Here is a 20,596-nt window from a genome sequence, read left to right as displayed (position 1 = left end):
GATTTGTTGCACAATTTCTATGGTGGTTTATTCATTGGTGGCCCTCATAACTGATTAATTTTCTGAAGTTCTCCCTTTGCCCATTTCCATCATATACTCTGACACCCTATCATCATCTCCCATGATCTGTATCATGACCCAGAGTCGTGTTGTGTCATTATCTTCTATCACTTCCTACCCATGGCTCAACTTTCTCCTGTGCATGTCCTTCAGATAGATCTCCCTTATGCACCCCTCTCTTTTTGAATAGTCGCTACTCACCTTGTCCTGAGCGAAACTCTCCAAGCCTCTGCCCTTGCAAATTAATCCTGCATCACCTCCAAAGTTTGTAGAAGTTTCTTGGTTTCTAGTTTTAAGAGAGAAAATTATGGTCATAAACACTTGTCTAAACAAATTAATTCAACCAATAACTTGCCCAGTGCAGAGTTTTACACTAATTCCTGTTTTCAGAATATCCCGGTTGTTTTCCTTGTTTTGAAATTTGAGTAATTTTTTTGAGGTTGGACTGTGTACGCCTGCCACTGTTGACCAATGTTGATCCGGGCCTCATTCAGCTGTTTCACTTTCTTTTGAATTTTTCCCTTTGCAGGATCTGATGGTGGGTGATGAAGCCAGTGAATTACGTTCTATGTTAGAGGTTAACTATCCTATGGAAAACGGCATTGTTCGAAACTGGGACGACATGAAACATCTGTGGGATTACACTTTTGGCCCAGAGAAGTTAGATGTCGATTCCAAGAATTGCAAGATTCTTCTAACTGAACCACCAATGAACCCCACAAAGAATAGGGAAAAGATAATTGAGGTAAGAATGTTTATTGAGAAAACTGTTTTTATATTTTGGGGACTGACTTCAGGAAGATGGAAAGACTGTTGACTGAGTTGAGAGGCTGTTCTTCTCCTTCTGCGCCTCTTGTGGCTCTTCAATCAATCATGGTCTTGTCTAATTTGGGAACTCCTGGCTCAATGTAACTAATTTAATTCTTTTCTAGATCAGCCAATTACCATCCCTTTGAGGTGCACTGGATGGTCAGGTTTTGTAGCTGGGTTTGCAGTCATTGCACAAAATAATTTTAATGTTTAAACCATTGGAATCAAATGTTTAGCTCCATTGAGATAGGCTAACCTTATCCCAAGCTCTGACTGTGTGCTGATGTTTGAAAAGGAAAATGTTCAGAATTTAGGACAATGCTGTGGGGTAGTGGAAAAAGTGGCTAAGCTGGAAAACCCACAGTGCATGCCACTTGAATTTGGGAATCTGAATTGAAAGAATTTTAGAACTGTGTCCAGTGGAAATGCTCATTTACTGCCAATTGACTAATTGTTTGTTTGTGTAAAGAATCTGGATTTCTTTGCAGATTCAGGTTATTGGTTAGTGCATTCTCTACTCGTTGACCTCTTCTGAGTTTCTGTAAATGCCAATTGAGCATGTGTTGATGTGGAGAATTATGTGACAGTTTCTGTGTAGACAATTGATTCAGGAGCCTGCCCATCATCTGAGCAAATCTGGAGTGTAACAACAATTTTATTCTGCTGGGTGCCATCACTTTTGGGAATGCTGTTGGTCATGTCATGGCAAACTTTATTTGTCAAAGCTCAAGTAAGTTACAATGCTTTGAAATTTGGTTTATGTTTACTTTGTAGTCTGTCCACGTTTTACATGTTCCATGCCTTAATCTTTAGAGCACTGTATTATGTATTGAGTATTGCATCTTTGGTGTTTTTCCCATGTAATCTCCTCATTTCATATGACTAATTCTCTTCTGTTTTATATTTAATGTTTTTGTTACTACAAAACTGTCACGTCGGTATTCCCAGACTGTGGGACCTCATCCCAAATAGGCCTGGCAGCTGCAAAGCAGCAATGCCACCTGGACCAGAATCCAATACAAGACTTTCCCTGTTCGGTTGGTTCGAGCTAATGAGGGGTTTCAATAGGTGTGCTTATCATGACAGAGCCACGCCTGGTATGTGTTGAATTGTCACAGTCCTCAGGTTAGCATAGAGTCTCCTTGAGCTGCTTGCTAGCTCAGAAGCCCCGTCAGACTCTTCAAACTGTGGACATTGATACCTACTCCTCGACTCTGAAAGCTGCAGGAAAGAGCATTTTTGATGGAAACAGTTACAGATGCTGCAATGGAAATCCTTTTCCAAAGATTACTTGAATGGAAAGTTTGTCAGTACACTTGAGAAGTGTATTCAACTTGGGAGTGAATGGTATGAGGTGAAAGTGAGGACTGCAGATGCTGGAGATTAGAGTCCAAGAGTGTGGTGTTGGAAAAGCACAGCAGGTCAGGCAACATCTGAAGAGCAGGAGTGTCGACGTTTTGGGCAAAAGCCCTTCATTTATCAATGGGGGAATCGATTTTAAACTCTTGGGATAATTTTCTGCCTCTGTTCGCTCCCACCCCAAAATAAAATCAGCATCTCTCTTCAGTCCAGATGCCCGCCTTGTAAATGCCTCAGTCTGTAGCAGCACATTAAAGTAGGTTCAGATCCTGTCAGTGTTTGCAATTTGCATGAGTATTGAGCAAAGTGATACTGAGCATTTAGTCTAGTCTCTGTATTTGGCCAAATGATTGCAATTGTTTTATCAATGTTTAACTTGTGCATCAAGAAGAGCTTTCATGCTAAAGAAAAGTAGTGATGACTTGACTATGGGATAAGAACTTCCACTTTGATAAAATAGCAATCCACAGCTTTTACACTACATGCAGTGGCAAGGGAAGGTGCCAGGGATGGAGGAAGTGGACCTAACAAGGGAGTCACATAGGGAGAATGCAGATAGGAGTGGAGAGGGAAATATATCCCTGGTAGTGTGGTCTGTTTGTAGGTGGCAGAAATGGTGGTGGATGATGTGATGTATCTGGAGGTTGATGGAGTGGAAGGTGAGGATCAGGGTAGGGTTCTGTCCTTGTTGCAATTGGAGGGGTGGGGTTCAAGGGTGGACGTGCAGGAAGTGAAGATAATGTATTGGAGGACATGTATTGATCATGTGGGAAGGGAAATTGTGGTCTTTGAAGGAGGCCACCAGGGAAGTTCACTGATGGAATTGCTCCTGCTGGGCGTAAATGTGGTGGAGGAATTGGGAATAAGGAATTGCGTTTTCAAGGTGGGGGGGGGAAGAGAGGAGAGAGGTGGGTGGAGGTGTAGTTCAGGTTGTTGTGGGAGTTGGTGGGTTTGAAGTCAACGTCCACATTGAGTCGGTTGCTGATGAGGTCCAGGAAGGGGAGAGAGATGCCAAAGATGGTCCAGATGAACCTTGAGGTCAGAGTGGAAGCTGTTAGTGAAACTGATAAACTGTTCAATCTCCTTGTGGGGCTCCTTGCTCTGGAGGTCAAGTCATTGAATATATTTAAAACAGACGGGTTCATGATTAGTAAGGGGATCAAGGGTTATGGGGATACCTCCAGATAGCAGTTTACCAAACCTCATCTCAGTTGCTTCCAATGTATCTTTACTTGAGATGGCCAGTACTGTGTGCAGTACTCCAGATCTGGTTTCACTAATGTCCTGTGTAACTGAAACATAACCTCTATTTGTTTGTATTAACTTCTTCTTATGGAAAATGATCATGTTCTATCAGCTTTCTCAATTACTCGCTATACCTGCATGCTAAAGTTTGGCTTTTTGGTTGTCCCCAAGTTTCCTTGTCAGCCTTAGTCTCACCATAGTATGTTGTTTCTTCCTCGGGATAAATCTGTGTTGCCTCTTGAATTATCCCCAGATATTCCTGGCACAACCCTGAAAACAACAGATTTATCTGTAAGAATAATAAGGTGGTTATGGTAGGGGATTTTAACTTTCCAAACACAGACTGGGACTGCCATAGTGTTAAGGGTTTAGATGGAGAGGAATTTGTTGAGTGTGTATGAGACAATTTTCTGATTCACTATGTGGATGTACCTACTAGAGAAGGTGCAAAGCTTGACCTACTCTTGGGAAATGAGGCAGGGCTGGTGACTGAGGTGTCAGTGGGGGAGCACTTTGGGGCCAGCGACCATAATTCTATTCATTTTAAAATAGTGATGGAAAAGGATAGACCAGATCTAAAAGTTGAAGTTCTAAATTGGGGAAAGGCCAATTTTGACAGTATTAGGCAAGAACTTTCAAAAGCTGAATGGGGGCAGATGTTTGCAGGTAAAGGGACGGCTGGAAAGTGGAAACCTTCAGAAATGAGATAACGAGAATCCAGAGAAAGTACATTCCTGTTAGGTTGAAAGGAAAGGCTGGTAGGTAGAGGGAATGCTGGATGACTAAAAAAATTGAGGGTTTGCTTAAGAAAAAGGAAGTATCTATCAAGCATAGACAGGATAGAGCGAGTGAATTCTTAGAGTATAAAGGAAGTAGAAGTATATTTAAGAGGGAAATCAGGAGGGCAAAAAGGGGACATGAGATAGCTTTGGCAAATAGAATTAAGGAGAATCCAAAGGGTTTTTACAAATACATAAAGGACATAAAGGTAACTAGGGAGAGAATAGGGCACCTCAAAGATCAGCAAGGCAGCCTTTGTGTGGAGCTGCAGAAAATGGGGGCAATACTAAATGAGTATTTTGCATCTGTATTTACTGTGGAAAAGGTAATGAAAGGTATAGAATCTAGGGCAATAGATGGTGATATCTTGAAAAATGTCCATATTACAGAGGAGGAAGTACTGGATGTCTTGAAATGCATAAAAGTGGATAAATCCCCTGATCAGGTGTACCCCAGAACTCCGGGAAGCTAGAGAAGTGATTGCTGGGCCTCTTGCTGAGATATTTGTATCATCGATAGTTACAGGTGAAGTGCTGGAAGACTGGAGGTTGGCTAATGTGGTGCCACTGTTTAAGAAAGGTGGTAAGGACAAGCCAGGTAACTATAGAACGGTGAGCCTGACGCGGTGGTGGGCAAGTTGTTGAAGGGAATCCTGAGTGATAAGATGTACATGTATTTGGAAAGGCAAGGATTGATTAGGGATCGTCAATATGGCTTTGTGTGTGGGAAATAATGTGTCTCAAACTTGTTTGAGATTTTTTGAAGAAGTAATAAAGAGGATTGATGAGGGCAAAGTGGTGGACATGACCTATGTGGACTTCAGTAAGGCATTCGACAAGGTTCCATGGGAGACTGATTAGCAAGGTTAGATCTCATGGAATACAGAGAACTAGCCATTTGAATACAGAACTGGCTCAAAGGTAGAAGACAGAGGGTGGTGGTGGAGGGTTATTTTTCAGACTGGAGGCCTGTGACCAGTGGAGTGCCACAAGGATCGGTGCTGGGCCCTCTACTTTTTGTCATTTACATAAATGATTTGGATGTGAGCATAAGAGGTACAGTTAGTAAGTTTGCAGTTGACACCAAAATTGGAGGTGTAGTGGACAGCGAAGAGGGTTACCTCAGATTACAACAGGATCTTGATCAGATGTGCCAGTGGGCTGAGGAGTGGCAGATGGAGTTTAATTTAAATAAATGCAAAGTTCTACATTTTGGGAAAGCAAATCTTAGCAGGACTTGTACACTTAATGGTAAGGTCCTAGGGAGTGTTGCTGAACAAAGAGACCTTGGAGTGCAAGTTCATACTTCCTTGGAAGTGGAGTCGCAGGTAGATAGGATAGTGAAGAAGGCGTTTGGTATGCTTTCCTTTATTGGTCAGAATATTGAGTGCAGGAGTTGGGAGGTCATGTTGCAGTGGTTAGGCCACTGTTGGAATGCTGCGTGCAATTCTAGTCGTCTTATTGGAAGGATGTTGTGAAACTTGAAAGGGTTCAGAAAAGATGTACAAGGATGTTTTCCCTGGAGGTTGAGGGGTGACCTTAGAGATTTATAAAATAATAGGTGCATGGATAGTGTATATAGACAAGGCCTTTTTCCTCTGGTGAGGGAGTCCAGTACTAGAGGGCACAGGTTTAGGGTGAGGGGGGAAAGATTTAAAAGGGACCTAAAGGGCACCTTGTTCACACGGGGTGGTACGTGTGAGGAATGAGGAAGTAGTGGAGACTGGTACAATTACAACATTTAAGAGGCAGTTGGATGGGTATATGAATAGGAAGGGTGTGGAAAGATACCGGCTGGGTGCTGGAAAATGGGACTAGATTGGGTTGGGATATGTCATCAGCATGGACGGGTTGGATCGAAGGGTCTGTTTCCATGCTGTACATCTGACTCTAAGTGTATTAAAAAAAGGTAGTGAAGTCTTGGGAGGGATTGTCAGCATTTCAGTTCCAGGCAACTGAAGGCATGGCTATCAGTGGTAGAATTGGCTTAAGCAAAAGATCAGAATTGTAGGAGTGCATTGTCTGAATGGAGTGCTGCTGTTCATGTTGCTATTTTTGTCATTGCTTCAGGAGATCCACGCACGGGGGACTTGTACTGCCTGCCACTCCAATCTATTATTGCCAACCAGCTCATGCATTCAACTCCAAGCTGCTTCCTGCTGTTGATGGTGATACGTGACTACTTCAGGCTTCGCTTGAGCACTTTCTTGTCTTCTGCCAACCCCATCTCCCTTCTCTCTATTGGAGCTTATTGCTAGGCTCTTCGGTGATAGTAATAGGTTATTCCTGTCAGTTGGCAATCTCTAGTCCTTGCACCCCTGTATCAGCTGGGTCTGTTTACCTGTGGTTTGGCCACCTTGGGGTGCTCTCATTGATAAATAGTTTTTGATCCTTTGATAAACCTTCAGTGTTGATAGGCGACCATGTCAGGCTGTCAGATGTGACTGGCAGTAACATTTATGAATGATGGTAATAGTCCTGTGCAGTTTCTGCTTGGTCCGGAGATTAATTTCCTGCTCATTCCAGTCATAGTACCTTTGTCCCGTTCTTTCTCTGTCTTCTCTCCCCCTTCTCACCCCCCCCCCCCCCTCCCCCCGCCAAGTCAAAACAAAATGTTATAGTGACGGTATAGTTTTACCTCCACCTTTATTCCAGGCCCTGGAGGGAGAGAGAACGATTGTCCATGTGCGCAGAGACATGAGTTCATGGTCTTCTCTGGAACAGGAGTTTCTCAATAAACTAAATGGTTATTTTACAGGATGGTGCATCCAGATAAGACAACCAATATGTTAATTGGGTGACCATTAGTATCAACGAGTATCAATAGCAGTGACCAAGCCCTTTACTGTTATACAATGAATGTTCTTAACCTTATTGACTGGATTCATACAATGGATACTTTGCCTCTTGATTGCTGACCTTACATCCTGAATGCTTCCAATATTGTTAAATGGCTCTACATAATGACTGCTTTTCCACCTTGTTAACCGATTGCCCTTGCCTCCCGCATCCTATTGTTAACTGTAAGTTCTTAACTGATCTGAGTCATGCTCAGCTGAACATCTTGTTTCATAAAACTTTGAACTTTTTCCATGCCTGCTTATGCCTGAGACGCATTCTCATCTGTCAATTATTGCACTAATCATTATATTTTTGTGTGATTTGCTATGTAACATGCTGCACAATGAGTGAATCACTTAAATGTGGTCGCTTAACTCTGGACATTTTCCAAGTACCATCATATTTCAAATGCTTCCCTTTATTGGCCACTGCATTAACTATTGGAGTTGGGAGGTCATGTTGTGCAATATAGGACATTGGTCAGGTCACTTCTGAAATACTGCACTCGTTTCTGGTCTCTGTGCTATAGCAATGATGTTGTGAATCTTGGAAGATGCAGAAAAAAAAATCTATAAGGATGTTGTCAGGTTTAGAGGGTTTGAACTGTGGGGAGAAGCTGAATGGGTTGGGGTATTTTTCCTGCAACGTCACAGGTTGAGGGCTTAGAAAATCATGAGGGCCATGGTTAGGGTAAGTGAACAAGGTCTATTCCCTGGCGTAGGGGAGTCCAAAACTAGAGGGCATAGGCTTAGGCTGACTGGGGAAAGACTTAAAAGGGACCTAAGGGGCAACTTCATGCAAAGGGTGGTGTGTGCTGCCAGAGGAAGTGATGAAGGCTGGTGCATTTAGAAGATTTAAAAGGCATCTGGTAGGTATATGAATAGGAACGGTTGAGGGATATTGGCCAAGTGCTGGCAAATGGGACTAGATTAATTTAGGATATCTGGTCAGCCTGGATGAGTTGGAGTAAAGGGTCTGTTTCTGTGCTGTACATCTCTATGACACCACCAATAACTGGAATGGGCCCAGTGTTCCAGTTGTGTATTCTGTGCAATGTAACACAAGCTTTCAGTAACAGCAGAATTCACTTTTGTCTCTTTGCTGGACATGACAAACGGTTGCTAATTCTGGTTCATGGCATTCACTTGACCTGTTTCCAGCCACCCCCACCCCGACATTTCCTCCACTGATCTATCGCACAACCATTGGAAATAATCCATTGGATTAATTTCCACCGTTAGTGGAGCAACCCTTGCCCCAGGGTTTGGAATATTTGCAGCTGATCAATTGAGTCTTCAAAGAAAAAGTCACTTTTAAAGATTCTAGTTATTTTTCCCCCTACCGTGGTGTTGCTTATAGACCTTAGAGACCTCCCACTCCCAGAGACTCCTGCCCAATCCTGAAGGGTTGTTAATTCTGTTCCTATTGAGGTGAAGTTACATTCTGAGAATGTGTGGGCATTCAGCATGCCCTGTTCCAAGATCTGTGTTCTCTCCTGCATGTCAGGACTGAGTAAAGAGTTGGATGTGTAATAGAAACATTTCAGCCCTCATGTAATTTTTTAATATATTGTTTGTGGGATGGATATACCTGAGGCAGATAACTGCTCTTGAACTGAGTGTCTTTCAGAGGGTAACTGAGTCAACTGCATTGCTCAAGTCCCATGGAGGTCAGATCCAGCAAAGATGGCAGAAAGAAGCTTTCCGAGCAGTTGCTCGTTGTAATGGTTACCCATTGCTGGCACTTAGTCCCAGAGCACAGAGTGTACTTCACTAAGAACCATTGCATCCACTGAAGAATGCAGAAAGCCAACATTATTCACTTTTTTAACAAGTGAGAAAAAGTCCTGTCATGTGTTAGACTTGTCAGTTGGTCTATTTTTCAAATGAAAACATGGAAAACTGCAAGACCCAACATACCAACCTCCGCAAACTCTGCATCTCACCTATTACAGCCATGACCCGGGGACACAATTGCTTTCTGGCTCTGATCACTTGACAGGAAAACCATGATGATGGGTTGGGACCAGGTTAATTGAATATATTCAGAATATTGGTCTGAATGTACTTTGTTTATTAGATTAGATTAGATTACTTAGTGTGGAAACAGGCCCTTTGGCCCAACAAGTCCACACTGACCTGCCGAAGCACAACCCACCCAGACCCATTCCCCTATATTCACCCCTTCACCTAACCCTATATGGGCAATTTAGCATGGCCAATTCACCTAATCTGCACATTTTTGGATTGTGGTAGGAATCCGGGGCACCCGGAGGAAACCCACGCAGACACTGGGAGAATGTGCAAACTCCACACAGACAGTCACCCGAGGCTGGAATTGAACCCGGGGTCTCTGGCGCTGTGAGGCAGCAGTGCTAACTACTGTGCCACCGTGCTGCCAATAGAACGGTGAGTTGCTTGACCAGCAACACAACACTGGCAAGAAGATGCAACAGCGAACTTGTGACACAGCAAGCAGACACAACTGAGATTTGAACCCAGGATCTCCTGTTTACTAGACAGGCGCTTTAACCATCTAAGCCATGGCGCTACTTTTTAATGACTTACATTCTGAATTGGAACATCTGAACTCTTCCCTTGTAATAGTTTGAGTTATGTTTGATTGGATGATCACCAGGAGGAAAGCTGTTCGGCTCATTTCCTGTAAGCTTCAATGCTGGTCAGCGTTCAGGACATACAGCTCAATCTTGTAGGACAGGAAAAGTAATCCGAAGCAAGAACTGGGGTCAAGAGGGAAAGCAAGAGGATTGGCTTGCTTCTGCTCTCCAGTCCATTTTTGAAGCAAGAACCAATGTAAATTTCCAATTATCAACCTTGAAAGGTTGCAGTCAGGTTAGGAATTCTTAACGTTCAGGGGAGAATGAGCGGAGCTAGGCATGAGTGTGTTTGTTAATTGATTAGAAAATGAATCCGGATAAAATGATGAAGACAGGGTTGGCTAAATTCTAACTTTGTTTGTTTCAGGTGATGTTTGAAACCTACCAGTTTAGTGGAGTCTACATTGCTATTCAAGCTGTACTCACACTGTATGCTCAAGGTACGTATACCTGATTGGAGTTTGGAGAAATGCTGAAGTTAAACTACAATGCTATGTAAAACACAGCTTAAGGCTTGATGGACTCAAATATCGAACATTACAATAACATTGATCAGATGAATCTTGTCTACAGCAATTTGAGAGCGGATCTCTTTGTGAAAGTTGCATACGTTGCTGGCTGCAGTTTTCCATAGCTAATGCATTGCTACACTCTGCCCTTGATCTGCAACACCTTCCCATTGTATCAGTCTCATCTGTGATACAACTTGCTCTTTATCTTAACACTGGAAAGCAATTAGCAACGTCCCCTAGAATATATGAAGTAAAAATATTACGGTCTGCCTGATCTCAGAAATTTAAAAATTGTCTTCTAGTTTAAAATGGAAAATAATTATGAAATATCACTAAGTTAATTTTGCTGGGTCATTTATTCATGATTATGAAAAATTTTCATAAAATAAATGGAAAGCATTTAATCAGAAATAAGAAAAGCATCATGGAAGTCATAAACTTTAAAGAGTAACAATCTGAAAATCCAAGCACCAGAAAGAGGCTGAAGGGGTCACCTTGAAGTTTAGAGGAAGCATTTCTTTTTGCTCAACTCTAAATACCAAGGACATGGGGTGTAGGAAGTAGGACAGGCAGCTTAGCAATGATTGGAGGGGATGTTTAGCCTGGGTTATCAGAAGTGATTGCAAGTTCATTGTTGAGAACATTAAGAAATGGTTTAACTTTACATGTTCATTTTTAGTTTTAAAATGTTCTATTTCACAGAAATTCAAGTTGCTACTTCTATTGAGACAGGATTGTCGTTAAGTTGGTTTTACCCACGAAGGTGAAATGTGTGTTTACTGAATTTTAGTTCTGTACTGCATTCTGCAGCTTGATCCAGTGTTCAATAACAATCAGAACTCATCAGGAAGAGGCATCTCATTGTTAGGGGGGAATCATGGTAACCAAACGTTGACCCTTCTGCGCAAGGTTGTCACACGCTGTTTAAGTATTTGAATCTCCAGTGTCAACCGCAATGCGGCCTCCTTAATCATGGACCTGCAACTTGCAGTTTTGTAATCTGTAGTCAGGACGATAAATTGTTCATTTGAAGGAAAGGCTCAGGGCCACCTTCTCCAACTCCTGGATACAATTAACAAAATTCCTGGAGATCTCCAAATTGAATCATCATCATCCAACTGTAAAATACAAAACAAGGCCATTCTATAAAAGACAAGTCCATGTTTAATGAAATTGAACAAAATCTTAGGAAATTTTGGTTGCAACTTCAGATTTCTGGTGGAACATAGACCTATGCTGATAACCCTGCAGGTGGCCTTTCTTGAACATCTGGTCAATTTTGAATAAAGTTCAGCAAGTCTACTTCCTGAAAGACCCTGTCTTCTCCTTCGTGTAGTTAGTGGTGTGTACATGTCCATAGTTTATGTTTGCGGTGCTTATGTCTTTGATATTTTAATGAATATATTGCTGTTTTTATTTGTTTCCCTGGTCAGCATATTGCTAATAGTCTGGAGGATCGAGGCAACATCAGCTTCACCTTTATTAACATCCTGAGTGTTGAGTGCCATTTGATCGTATTTATACATAGTACAAAACAGAGGAGGAAAGGCCTGAAAAGGCTTACTAGGGACAAGAGGCTGGAAATGTCTGCTCTGATCTCTCCAGAACAGACGAGGTGGAAAGGTGACCTCAGTTTGAAAGATTGAAAGATCAGAGTGAGAACATGATTCCCTCTAGTGAATAGACCCATTAACTACACGACAATCCCAATGTTAATTAAAGAAGAACAGGGTATCCTGTAGAAAGTGTCCCTCAAACAGCAACGAAGACCAAATTATCCAGTCATTGTACACAGCAAGCTCTCACCAACTGCAATGGATTGTTTAGATTAGATTACATTACAGTGTGGAAACAGGCCCTTCGGCCCAACAAGTCCACACTGACCCGCCGAAGCACAACTCATCCATACCCCTATACCTAACACTACGGGCAATTTAGCTTGGCCAATTCACCTTACCTGCACATCTTTGGACAGTGGGAGGAAACCGGAGCACCCGGAGGAAACCCACGCAGACACGGGGAGAATGTGCAAACTCCACACAGTCAGTCGCCTGAGGCGGGAACTGAACCCGGGTCTCGGGCGCTGTGAGGCAGCAGTGCTAGCCACCGTGCCGCCCATTAGGGATAAAGGGATAGGCACATTTCCTGATTTTTAATGGTGACTACTTGTTAGAAGTACTGAATTGGGAGAGAAACAGTCTCAGTTGTGGCATGTGCTGTACAACTGCAATTCTTCTCTTTAAATTTAAAAATCACCACAAGATGACTGTTTCTGCAGAACTGTCACGATCTGAAGAAGTGGAAGCTGATTCTCTGAATAACTTGAAAAGGAAGTTGAGTGGCTTCATGAGGATGAGGAACTTTGGAGGCCTCTAAAGAAAAAGCCGAGGAGTGGGGACGAAGCATTACCTTTGGTTCAGTCAGCTGGAGCACTGAGCTCACTGACCGAATTGTTTCAATAGCAGATTGTATGAGGGAGTCATAGTTGAATCTGAGGAGTTGCAGACAGATCCACTTAAATACTTTGTGTTGACTTCAGTAACAAATGAAATGGATTGCAGGCAAGGTTAAGACGATCTGAATAGGAGATAAATATGAGGAGCATTACCATTTCTATAGTGTTTGGGTAGTTCGGGGCAATGCAGCATATCTGCAGGCTTTCGTAAAATAACTGCTTGGGTAGTTAAGTCACTGAAATGAAGTCAAGAGGATGTAAAACTATGTAAAAATTGAAAGAAGTGCACATAGAGTCATAGAGATGTACAACACGGAAGCAGACCTTTCAGTCCAACCCGTCCATGCCGACCAGATATCCCAACCCAATCTAGTCCCACCTGCCAGCACCCGCCCATATCCCTCCAAACCCTTCCTATTGATATACCCATCCAGATGCCTTTTAAATGTTGCAATTGTACCAGCCTCCACCACTTCCTCTGGCAGCTCATTCCATACATGTACCACCCTCTGTGTGAAAGAGTTGCCCCATAGGTCTCTTTTATATCTTTCCCCTCTCAGCAAAAACAGAAGTGGCTAGAAAAGTTCAGCAGGTCTGTAAACATCTGTGAAGAGAAATCAGTTAACATTTCGGGTCCTGTGACCCTTAAAACTAGGGGTCTGAGGACTCAAACATTAACTTTGATTTCTCTTCACAGATGCTGCCAGACCTGTTGAGCTTTTCCGATTTCTGTTTTTAAGGGTGTAGAATTATCTCTGATGACAGATAAGGGGAAGTGAGTGTGGGCTGTCCAATGGTCTGATCAAATCCTTAGTTGAGAGTACCATATTCATTTCCAGTGACTGAAGCATAAAAATTTTAGCCTTTCAAAGTGCTAGAAGGCAGACCATGAAACTTTGTGTCACTGGGGACTGAGGAGATGAGGGTAGGATGGGGCATTCAGTCTTGCAAGATGATTCACAGAGGGTGGTACGTGTATGGAATGAGCTGCCAGAGGAAATGGTGGAGGCTGGTACAATGCAACATGTAAGAGGCATTTGGATGGGTATATGAATAGGAAGGGTTTGGAGAGATATGGGTCGGGTGCTGGCATGTGGGACTAGATTAAGTTGGGATATCTGGTTGGCATGGACGGGTTGGACCGAAGGGTCTGTTTCCATGTTGTACATCTCTATGATTCTATGATCTAATTGTAAACTGGTAATACTTCCCAGAACTTGTTGCTAAGCCATGGGTTCTGGTTCAGATCTCAAAATGACTGAAGCTGGTAGATTTAGGAAATCCTTTCGGGTCCGGAGCTCTAATCTGGAGTGAACTGTCTGGCTTCTTGTTGGGTGGTGAGCTCACCTCTGGCAAATGCATGTCACTGTATAATTCAACACTGTTTTTAACCAGGACTCCATTCCAGCAAAGATTCAGGCAGCATTTTCATTACAAAGATCGATCCTTACAAACAAACATTAGTTCATCTGCTTGGGGATGTGCAGAGGTACTCTCATCTTCAATTCCTTTGCCTCAGGGGTTGAAGGTTGTTGTGATGATCCCAGGGCTTCACTTAATCAGATCAGATCAGGCACCACACACTAGATTTGAGATGAAAATGTGTGCAAGAATTGTTTTAATTGGGTCAGAGATAACTTTAGCATGGAAAAAAATAGGTCAAATCTATTTTACTTGTCTCCTTGCTGTAAAGTGTGTCAACCTGACATTACTCTGATCACCTGGTGAAGGTGAGTTCTGTATTTGTTAGTGCATATTGGAGCGGGCTATCTGTTTATGATGCCTCTGTAGAAGCAGCATATAATTTACAGCTACTCTCGGAAATGGGGCAGAGCAATGGTTCCTGACTTGTCTGATTGCTGCCTCCAGCTGTCCATACAGCACCAATTTACACATCTCCATGTCAGAGGTGATCATGGAATGACTAGCAGAGCTATGATGCAACAGTTAGCAGTGGTTGAAGGTTAGAGGAGTTTGTTTGTCCTGGGGTAAGAACAATTCAAGGGAAGTGCAAATGAAGCAAGGATAATGAGAAACAACAGTTCTGAGTCGTTAGGATTTGAAATACACCGCTGGGAATGTGGTGGAGAGATGGTTCAGTTGAGTATTTGTGGGCGTTGGCTGGTTGTTTTGATAGTAATGGAGTGCAGGGCTTTGGGAAAAGACAGGAGATTGGCAGTGGGTCATAGATGACCTGAATTGGTATGGCAGCAGAAATTAGGCCATTCAACCCATCGAGGCTGCTCTGCTGTTCAGTCATGGCGGATAAATTTCTCAATCCCATTCTTCTGCTTTCTCCCCATAACCCTTGATCCTCTTGCCAACCAAGGACCTATCTATCTCAGTCTTAAATATGCTCAGTGACCTGCCCTCCACAGCCTTCTGTGGTAATGAATACCACAGATTCCCCACTCTCTGGATGAAGAAGTTTCTCCTGATCTCCGTTCTAAATGGTCTTCCCTTTCCTCTGAGGCTGTGCCCTCAGGCCCTAGTCTCTCCTACCAATGGAAACATCTTCCCAACATCCACTCTGTCCAGGCCATTCAGTATTCATATGTTTCAATTTTATTCCTCTCTCATCCTTCTAAACTCCAAGTATAACTTGAGTCCTCAAACATTCCTCATATGTTAAATTGTTCATTCCTGGGACCATTCTTGTGAACCTCCTCTGAACCTGCTCCAGGGCCAGTACATCCTCCGAGATATTGGGCCCAAAGCTGTGCACAATTCTCCAAGTGTGGTCTGACTAGAGCATTATGGAGCCTCAGAAGAACATACTGCTTTTATATTCAAGTCCTCTCAAAATAAATGCCATCATTGCGTTTGCCTTTGGAACTACTGAGTCAACCTGCAAGTTTACCTTGAGAGAATCCTGGGCTAGAACTCCCAAGTGTCTCTGCACTTCAGACTTCTGAATTTTCTCTCCATTTAGTAAACAGTCCATGCCTTGATTCTTCCTACCAAAGTGCATGACCTCGCGCTTCCCCATGTCTTCTATCTGCCACTTCTTTGCCCATTCTCCTAACCTGTCCAAATCCTTCTGCAACCTCCCCGCCGCCTCAATGCTACCTGTCTCTCTAACTATCTTTGTTTTGTCTGCAAACGTAGCCAGAACGTCCCCAGTTCATTTATTCAGATCGTTAATGTGTAAAGTGGAATGTTGCGGTCCCAACACTGAGCTTTGCGGAACACCACTTGTCACCAGCTTCCATCCTGAGAAGGACCCTTTTATGCCCACTCTCTGCTTTCTGCCAGACAGCCAAGCCTCTATCCATGCTAGCACCTTGTCTCTAACACCATGGGCCCTTATCTTACTCAGCAGCCTCCTGTGCGGCACCATGTCAAAGACCTTCTTGAAGGCCAGGAGGACAACATCCATTGGGTCTCCTTGGTCTAACGGTTTGTTACTTCCTCAAAGAATTCGAACAGATTTGTCAGGCATGATCTCCCCTTGATGAAACTATGCTGACTTTGCCCTATTTTACCATACACTCCCAAGTATTCAGAAATCTCATCCTTCACAATGGATTCCAGGATTTTGTACACAAGAGGTTATATAATTTTCTATCTTGTACCTTACTCCTTTTTTAAACAAGGGTGTCACAATAGTAATCTTCCAGTCCTCTGGGACCCTCCCTGATTTTAGCAATTCCTGAAAGATCACCAGTAATGCTTCTGTTATCACTTCAGCTATCTCCCTTCAAACTCTGGGGTGCAGTCCATCTGGTCCAGGTGGCTTATCCACCTTCAGGCCGTTCAGCTTCTCTTGCACCTTTTCCTTGTTGATGGCCACCACACTCTGCTCTGTCCCCTCACTTGTTTGAATATTTGGGAAATTACTTGTCATGCACTGTGAAGACTGACTTCCTGCACCATAACAATTCAGAAAGCTTGATCAGAAGCATCAGGTTTGAAGAGGGGCCCATTGGCAAAGTGCAAAAAGAGCAAGGCTTGCTGGATCCAAGGTCAGGGGGGTACATTAGACAATGCTTCAAGTTCCATGTGGAAACACATGGGTCTGTGATAGGGCAAGTGTGAATGTCAGCCCTTAGCATGAGACTCCATGGAGGGCATGGGAGAATGGAGTTTGGAGAGAGCAGTTGTATGGTTGGTGCACAGGTGAATAAGGAAGGAGATTGACTGACTGGGAGTCAGCAGCCTTTTAGTGAAAGCCAAGTCTTGGCCAGAGTGGCAGAATACCAAGAGCTTCTCAGCAACCTGTTTGAGCTGGAGTGGGAAAGAGGTGGGTTTTGACGAGTGAATAAAAGCTCAACTTCAGTCTGAGATGTTCAGGCTATAGGCAGGTTTGACTTGTCCATTGCTTATCCGGGCACATTGTCTGACATCATGGAGGTACCTGGGAGAGTAAGGAGAGCTTGAGCTGCTGTTGACATTGGTGGAAAGAGGGAGAGCATGTGATTGTCTGACCAGAAAGGTCAATGGAGGGAGACAGGGTCTCTGTATCTTGTGAAAAGCTTTGGACTGCTGTCTGTGTGCCTTACTAAACCACAGCAGTAAACCCATGAAGGGCAAGACTTTCCTGCTGCCCTTTTTGCTCCATCTGCCCCACCCCTCCCTCACAAATACCCATCTCCTTCAGAGGAAATGCTGGGTTTCCGCTTGTGACTAAATACGCTATCTACAGCAGAGAAATTCTGATAACCTTTCCGACTGTGTTGGGTTTTAGTGACAACCGTGTACGGTCACTCTGAAATGTTTGGAGTTGCTCTTTGCTGATGAACTCTGTCTTCCTCCAGGTTTGCTGACTGGTGTGGTTGTGGACTCAGGTGATGGTGTGACACACATCTGCCCCGTGTATGAAGGGTTCTCACTGCCACACCTAACGCGGAGGCTCGATATTGCTGGCCGGGACATCACCCGATACCTCATTAAGGTGAGGCAAGGAGTTTGATTGCGTTGTATCGTCAAATGGTAGAGCTGTGCTTGTACTGCATTTCTCCTCAGTCTTGTTGGTGGCCCATCTAATGCTGGAAAGACATGGGATATTAGTTCCTCTTGGTAATGTCTAATAACAATTCATCCTCTTAATTACAGACAGACCAGACTAGTTTTGATGTAGTCTGAACATGATTTCTCCTGGAGGCCGATCAGTCTGAGTTTGTTGTCAATGCCACTTCTCTCTCTGCTTCTATTGGCTGAGTGATTTGTTAATATTCAATGCACCACTTGCAGTGGGCCATTGGAAGTGATCAATCTTTGAGATGTCTCTACATTGCCCTTGTATCATTGGACTCTCCAGGCTTGGACCTTGAACTCCTGGTGAAATGCAAACAGCCTGCTGTGGTTCATCAAGATTAAAGAACATCAGAGCTAGGAGCAGGAGTAGGCTTTCTGGCCCCACGAGCCTGCTCTCCCATTCAATAAGGTCATGGCTGACCTTCTCATGGACTCAACTCCACTTACTTGCCCACTCCCCATGACCCTTGATTCCTTTACTGTTCAAAAATCTATCTATCTTTGTCTTAAAAACACTAATGAGGTAACGTCATCTGCTTCACTGGGCAGGGAATGCCACAGATTCTCAACCCTTCGGGTGAAGAAGTTCCTCCTCAATTCAGCCCTAAATCTGTTTTTCTTGAGGTTATGCTCTCCTAGTTCTAGTTTCACCTGCCAGTGGAAACAGTCTCCCTGCTTCTATCGTATCTATTCCCTTCAGAATTTTGTTTCTCTAAGATTTCCCCTCATTCTCCCGTAACCTGTTTATATCCCTTTGCAGACTTTGTGTCTTCTGCACATTTTGCTCTGCTGCTCATTTGTGTTAACTGCGAATTTAGGCATCCTACACTTGGTCCCCAACTCGAAACAATTTATGTAAATTGTAAACAATTGCAGTCCCAACACTGATCCATGAGGCACACCGCTAGCCACTGATCACCAACCAGAAAAGCACCCATTTATTGTCAATCTGGCTTGCTGTTCAGTGAGAGTGGAAGACAGTTCTCTTTAAACTCGGTTTCATTAATTCCTGGTTGTGGCCTGAGTTACGGTCTGGAGAAAATTTGCAAAATCATACACAAAATAAAAACATTCAAATAAAGAAGTGTTGTGTCAGTTGCTTTACAAATCCATCTCTCATACTGAAGTATAATTGGAGACTTCTGTGGTCTTCGTTTAACCTGCCTTACACTTGAGATTTTGAGTCACAATGGAGACAAAGCTCTGATCTGTGTTGGAATGCAGTTATACTCCAGGACCATAGGGCTGCACCCTCATTAGGGAGGGATGATTGGTTGCATTTTTGTTTGAGAAGGTTTGTAGCTCAGGATGATGATCAGGTTGGAGGTTTGCTTGCTGAACCGGAAGGTTTGTTTTCTGATGGTTTGTCACCATATTAGGTAACATCGTCAGTGAGCCTTTGGTGAAGCACAAGTGTTATGTCCTGCTTTCTATTTGTGTGTCTTTGGTCTGTTGTGGTGGGTGATATCATTTCCAATTCTTATTCTCAGAGGTTGGTAAATGAGATCCAAATGCATGTATTTATCGGAGTTCTGGTTTGAATGCCAGGCCTCTAGCAATTCCCGTGTCTCTCTCTGTTTAGCCTGTCCTCTGATGGATATGATGTCCTGGTCAAACTGGTGTCCTCCTCTGCATGTAAAAATACTAGTGATAGTGGGTCATATCTTTTGTGTTGGTGTTCATGTATCCTGGTGGCTCGTTTCCTGCCTGCCTGTCTGATGTTTGTTACAGTTCTTGCATGGTATTTTGTAAATGACATTTGTTTTGCTGGTTGGTATAGTGTCCTTTAGGTCACTTAACCTGGAGATCATCACTCCTCAGGCAAGTGGAGAGGTTAAGGAGAGACTTGGTGACCTCAGTTAGTGCAGGAACTGTAGCAATGCTGTGGGGCTCATTCTGCAGTGCAAACCAGCAGTCCAGCCAACTGAGCTAGCCAACCTGCATTAATGAGATGCATATGTTACTGTGAAAAAACTGAACTTAAAAACAGAGGCAGGCTGTTTGGTCCTTGAGCCCATGGTAGGAGTAATGCTCCATTCAATTCTTCCCTGTCAGCCTTACCCTCTTTTTTTTTTTTCCTTCATCTATCACCATATCTGTGTTACTCATCTTGGGACTTGTTGTGGTGATGAGTTCCACATTCTCACTGCCTCAGTGAGAAGTTATTTCTCAATTTTATTGAGTTTGTTGGTGACATCTCTCTTGCTAGCTTCTGACTTTGCTGTTCCTACAAATAGACCTGACAGTTTCACCTGATCGAAACCTCTGTTGTGCACAGACTGGATTAACAGTGTAAGTGCTGGGCTCGGCACCGGTGAGGAGGAGTTACCTATCACTGAAGGAAGATCCAAGTTTTAAAAAGAAGAGGGGAAATGTGCTATTTGTTGTCCCCAGTGTTCGTGTTTTAAAAGAGTTGCAGGGGCCTGGCTCTCTGCTGCACTTCCTTGATTATTGATGAAGTTGTTTTATCCCCTGTACAGGAGATCCTTGCCTGACACCCATCCACCCACATGCTCATCTGCATTTGGAGCCCTGGATGGAGAAATCAGCAATGGGAATCCCAACCTGTGTACCCTTCTGGATCTCCTCTCATCCCTCCCCCTATCAGTTGTTTCCTTACACCTGAGCCTGAATACTCTCTGGTTTTAGTATCTCTGTGCTCATTTTTTCCCCCCCAAGAGAGTGGAGGATGTTGGCCCTCGAATGAGCACTGTTGCTTCCTGCTATAAGCCGTAGGAGCCCTGGTATTGGTGGTTTTATTGCCTGTTTTACCATGGCCCACTGTGCAGCTTCTGCTTTTTCAGCTTTGCTGGATATCCCCTGCAGTTCCATGTTCCACCACCACGTGGCGCTGCAGTGCCCCCTAGTGGCAATGCGTGGTACTGCCGAAATGTTGTTCCACTTGGAAAAAACCCAGTTTCTTCTGTGGAGATGGAAGACT

General features: G+C 43.5%; 1 protein-coding gene across 2 annotated transcripts in view; it reads left to right on the top strand.

The window, feature by feature from the left end:
• LOC122553124 (actin-related protein 2) overlaps positions 1-20,596 on the top strand; it is a 42,556-nt gene that overhangs the window by 13,197 nt on the left and 8,763 nt on the right. For both annotated transcript variants that reach the window (XM_043696678.1, XM_043696679.1), the window contains 3 exons: positions 590-805; positions 10,079-10,151; positions 17,436-17,572. In XM_043696678.1, coding sequence (XP_043552613.1) covers positions 590-805; positions 10,079-10,151; positions 17,436-17,572 — 426 coding nt within the window. The remainder of the gene's footprint in view (positions 1-589; positions 806-10,078; positions 10,152-17,435; positions 17,573-20,596) is intronic.

Source organism: Chiloscyllium plagiosum, chromosome 9 (genome assembly GCF_004010195.1).
Source record: "Chiloscyllium plagiosum isolate BGI_BamShark_2017 chromosome 9, ASM401019v2, whole genome shotgun sequence".
Classification (NCBI taxonomy): domain Eukaryota; kingdom Metazoa; phylum Chordata; class Chondrichthyes; order Orectolobiformes; family Hemiscylliidae; genus Chiloscyllium; species Chiloscyllium plagiosum.
Note: the sequence above shows the minus strand (reverse complement) of the source record. Positions and strands in the feature narration are given on the sequence as shown.